This window comes from Acyrthosiphon pisum, unplaced genomic scaffold (genome assembly GCF_005508785.2).
Source record: "Acyrthosiphon pisum isolate AL4f unplaced genomic scaffold, pea_aphid_22Mar2018_4r6ur Scaffold_13962;HRSCAF=14605, whole genome shotgun sequence".
NCBI lineage: Eukaryota > Metazoa > Arthropoda > Insecta > Hemiptera > Aphididae > Acyrthosiphon > Acyrthosiphon pisum.
The window spans coordinates 953-5,966 of record NW_021762617.1 but is presented as its reverse complement, the minus strand read 5'-3'; the positions used below and the strand labels follow the sequence as shown (position 1 = coordinate 5,966).

The 5,014-nt window shown below is 29.3% G+C and overlaps 1 protein-coding gene across 1 annotated transcript; it reads right to left on the bottom strand.

Moving 5' to 3' along the window:
• Nucleotides 1-396: 396 nt before the first annotated feature.
• Nucleotides 397-894, bottom strand: LOC100569616 (ER membrane protein complex subunit 8/9 homolog). The gene has a single exon (XM_003248863.4). It carries the CDS (start codon nucleotides 693-695, stop codon nucleotides 405-407), a length of 291 nt encoding a protein of 96 aa, XP_003248911.1. The 5' UTR covers nucleotides 696-894; the 3' UTR covers nucleotides 397-404.
• Between the last annotated feature and the right edge of the window lie 4,120 nt (nucleotides 895-5,014).

Genomic DNA, 5,014 nt, shown 5'->3' with positions numbered 1-5,014 from the left:
TACTAAGGGCGATAAGTTGGTTATAGTGGACACTGTTCCATTGTTCCATCAGTGTCTCCATGTGTCACCGATGTCAGAGATCGCCTTGATGCTGTAAAAAGAAGGGCACTGATCATTCGAGTTCGACTGCACGTGGTTCATCAAATCCAAGACCCCAAATTATTGTAGGCACCTTCCGAATTTCAGGTCTGCACGCGCCTATGCTATTAAGAATTAAGATACATTCAGTGTTCATCCTGTCTCCGAAAGTAGATGAATCTATTGATTTCTCAACTAATAATTATATATATTTCATAAAATGCATTAAGATTTACATGTTACGTATATAGACGATGAACTTAGTCACACTATACGGATGTACACAATACATTGCATAATTAATAAACAATACAAATATTGAAAAGTTAGACATCTAGATACCTTAAGTCATCCAACGTTTCATTGGCTAGATAATAACCAGCAATGTACATATCACATGTACTGGCCGATTGATCAATTTGCATCAAGGCGATCTCTGACATCGGTGACACATGGAGACACTGATGGAACAATGGAACAGTGTCCACTATAACCAACTTATCGCCCTTAGTAGAGTTCTCGGCGACCAGTAATCCGTTTACTTCACAGTGAGGATATTTGGCAGCATGGGCGACCATTTTACAATACGCCAACGTCGAAAAAGACACTTTCGACATTATCAATAGAAGGTAGACGGAATAAACTTTTTAAAAGAAATATAAAATGGGATTGATTCTAATTTCCAGTAACACAAATTTACTAAAATTTTTAAAAATATGCTTAGTCACTACTTGCTACAGTAATAAATAACTGTAGTAAGTACCAGCACTACGCGACTACGCCACCCTAGACAGTCTCAACTCATATTTTAATCAATTTTTCTTTACACATTACACGTCTTATCAGTTATCACTGATTTTCAATATTTGACTGTTATCATTTTTCGGACAAGTGCTTATCACTCCGTTCTCCGGCATGACCGCAGATCACCATACATAATAAGCAATTTATTGATAAAAATGATACAGTGAAAACCACGATTAAAGATATCTTTAATCGTGGTGAAAAATAATCTAAGACCGTGGGTGAAAACAACTGTCTAAAGCGGAATCGTATGTAGGGATGGCAAAAATCGAAGCTATCACGATGTATCGAATAATCGATGTTTTCATTACGTCTTATCGATGTCGATGTATCGAACCAATTAAAACGACGATTAATCGATACATCGCTGAATAAACACCGATGTATCGAAAAAAAAAGGCAAATTTTGCACTCTAAAATGAAGGATACGGTTATACCATACACCACATGTCCACACCGTACATTTCACATTTTATAAGGTAGTAATCATGGATTACACATTCACACTTGCAGGGTATTGAGTAACTTTAATATTTATTAAAGCATTTAGTAGATATTGAAATCTACAATAGCTTAATTACACATTTGTGATTAAAATATTAAATTATTGTTTATATTCCTACCTACATAAACCAACATAAACCATAACCATAATAGGATCTTTGGAATACGATAATTATTTACATACAAATTATTTATCAATTGTTATTTATTAACTTTATAACCTAACCACAAATTGGACTTCAAATATTATCAAAAAAAATTTTAATTTTAAAATATAAAAAAAAAAAAATTAGTTACGTAGCTACTTCGATACATTGACACATCGATATAACATCGGAGGTAATTTTCGATGGACCAATAAAAATCGAAAGACAAACTCGATGTAAAAAACATCGATACATTATTTTATATTTTGATAACTTTAATATTTTTATATTTGAGGCGAATGTAGTGATCCTAATATTCCCCATATAATATTGACAGCTTTAATATCGTTATACGTTATATAATAATTGTAATATTGATAGCTGGTAATTTTTTTTATATTTAATTCATTTTTATTACTACCAATTAACCATTTAATATAATTGTATACAATAGGTATAGATGGTATTTTTTATATACATTATATCATATTATTTTTATCATGTCATTAAACTTTATATTCATAAATTAATTAAATACTGCTCTATGTTAGCACTTAATCTTTTTAGTAACCACTAATCAGCCAAATAAATTAAAGAAAAAATTAAATTTGTTAAAAATTACAATCTTTAATAACAAGATAGTTTCGTCTTTAAAGGGAGATCCACGGGTTTTCCCAAAAAGTTTAATTTTTGCCATCTTTATGGGGTAAGATACTAAGATAGGGAAACAAAACCTGGGATTTGAAAATATAAAAAAATACCTTTATCAACAAGTAGGTAGGTAACTTATAAACTATGTAAAAAACTTTGAAACTTTAAAATAAAATTACATTTGTGAAAATATCTTAATAACCAAAATGGAACGAAATAATATGCGTGTACATATATTGGAATCGTTGTTCGTCTCAAACGATTGTCGTTTCCCATGAATTATTTATAATCTAACCAATGGATAATTTCACATTTTTTTTAAAAACTATAAACATTTATTTACTTCTGTTTAATCAGCAGATCACGTTTAACTCTGTTAGTTTAAAAATTAGAGGGAATCAACCTATTACGAAACTTGATGGTGAGAACATTATCTATGTTTTTAATTGTTTACAACAATTCAATTTTTAAGTGAGTTATGAGCATTTTTATTTAACGCTATAATATATCCGTATAACTCTACAAAAAATTGAACTATCGTAAAGCATCCACATACAAACACAGATACCTAATGTTCATTGTTCTTACCATAATGTTTCATAATAATTAATAGGCCATCTCTGGAGCGTTGTATACATTTCACTTTAACTGTTGCACACTCTTAATTCAAATTTTCTAACTAATGGATCTAACCGTGTCTTTCGAGCGTACATTTTCTATGTTGAGTGTAAGACGGAGACAACAAATGGCCGAGTAGCGTCCTCTTAACTTGGTTAACTTTTAACAAAAATATGTTTTTTGTTTCTGAGTGATTTTTCGTAAGGCGTTTTTGTTATCATGAGTAAGTATTAAAAAAACTTAAAAAAGATATTAAATATGTATATTTATGATTATATATATTCATAATTATGATTTATAAATGTTACTTGTAGAGAAAAAATATCGAGTAGTTTTTTATAATAATTTCATTTAGATATATAGCCATATAGGTATTAGGTATAGGTACTATATATGAAAAAAGGTTAGCTTCACGAGCTTTGTGACTGGTATAGTGGTATGTATTATAATATGAATTATTATCATTGTATGATCCCTGTACTATAATTATCTAGATAGGTACCTAATTAGTAATTTAAATCATGAATTATAGGTATATTATTATTATTTTTATTTTTGGTTTTTAGCTCACGCATTAGGTACCTATTAACCACTTTTATCTACAACGTTTTAACCTATAGGGATACGTGTTTCAATAATATTGTATAGTTTGATATTATAATAAAGTTCAAATAAATGATAAAACAAATTTAATGCTGGAACAATCACGCAAACTTATACAGGTTTTCATGCATCGTTCATGCGTGCCATTGCTTATTGTTACTATTATTTTACTAAACGTGAATTAACTCCTAAACGAAAATACATTTTTTCGAAATAATCATTATTATTCATTTGGATATGATAGACACATTGAAATATATTTCAATTAACTTCAATACATGTACATTTATTGGTGTCGCATTGTATTATATGTTGTTAGAAACATACAAATTAACTCAAATCAAAATTAAAACAGTCCATCACTTGTTGTTTCATTTTATGCAATTTTTATAAACGATTTATTCGAGAATAGTCACAAATTATGAATTACAATAAAATATTTAAAACTCTGCTTATGAATATGACTATATGGAAAACTTCAAAACTTATTGGCTGTACCTGTGTTTAATTTTAAAATTTAAAATATTCATTTTGGTATAAGTACTGATTACCTATAGGTAATTGAATATATATAGTTGCTTAATTAAATATATCGGTACAAATTATGGTTTATAGTAAGAACAGTGCTTATTTAAAAGCAACCAAGTACTTAAACTATTTACTTCGATCCATGTGCATCATCACGAGAATACCATGTAAGTATACTTTATTTATAAGTTATGACATTATATATAATATAATATAATATATATATATATATTTTATTTGTTGGGTCAAAAAGCGTGAAAAATTAATACAAGGCTGATATATTGTTGCAATAGCAAATGAAAAATATTAAAAATACATATGTGCGTTTTTTTTTTATAATCATTCAAAGCTCAAAATTTATAAAATGTTCAATTATAATAACTAAGAATTAAAAATTTAGAACAAAGTTCGCGTAAATAGGTTAAATATAAAGACATCTCATGCATGCCGTAGTCCTCTTCCCGAGCCGGCATTAGCCCGCCACTATAGAAATCGCGCTATAATTCGTCTGTCTGTTGGCCACCTCCTTCACCCTTTCCGATTCTTCCTTCAGTGTTAAAGGATCTCCATCAGTGGCGTGGCGAAGGGGGCCTAGAGGAGCGGCCGCTCCTCCAAAATTTGGGTGGGTGGGTATTGGGTAGTGGGTACTCATTTTTAGCATACATATATATTGTACACAATATACTATAGAATTAATGAAGTACTAATGTAAAAAAGGGTAGCAAATGGGTACCTCTCTGCTGTTCATTAGATATCAAATGGGTCATTGTAATGGATGTGTTAAATGTTAATTCAATGATATAAAATCATTGTACACCAAAACCGAAACTGAACGAAGACGGTCTATATTACTATAAGTATATTTTATAATATTGCTATTAAAGTCATGTATACTAACAGTATATTAAATTTTTTTTGTCGAAAACATTTAATTTGTTGTACTTTAAAAGTTTTATGTACCTACCCACGAATAATATTTTGAAATTACAAAAAATACTGAAAAAAATAACTAAAAACATTATTTTTGGTTTAGGTACATATCCAATTTTATTCTGTAGGTCACGGTATAATGGATAGTATTA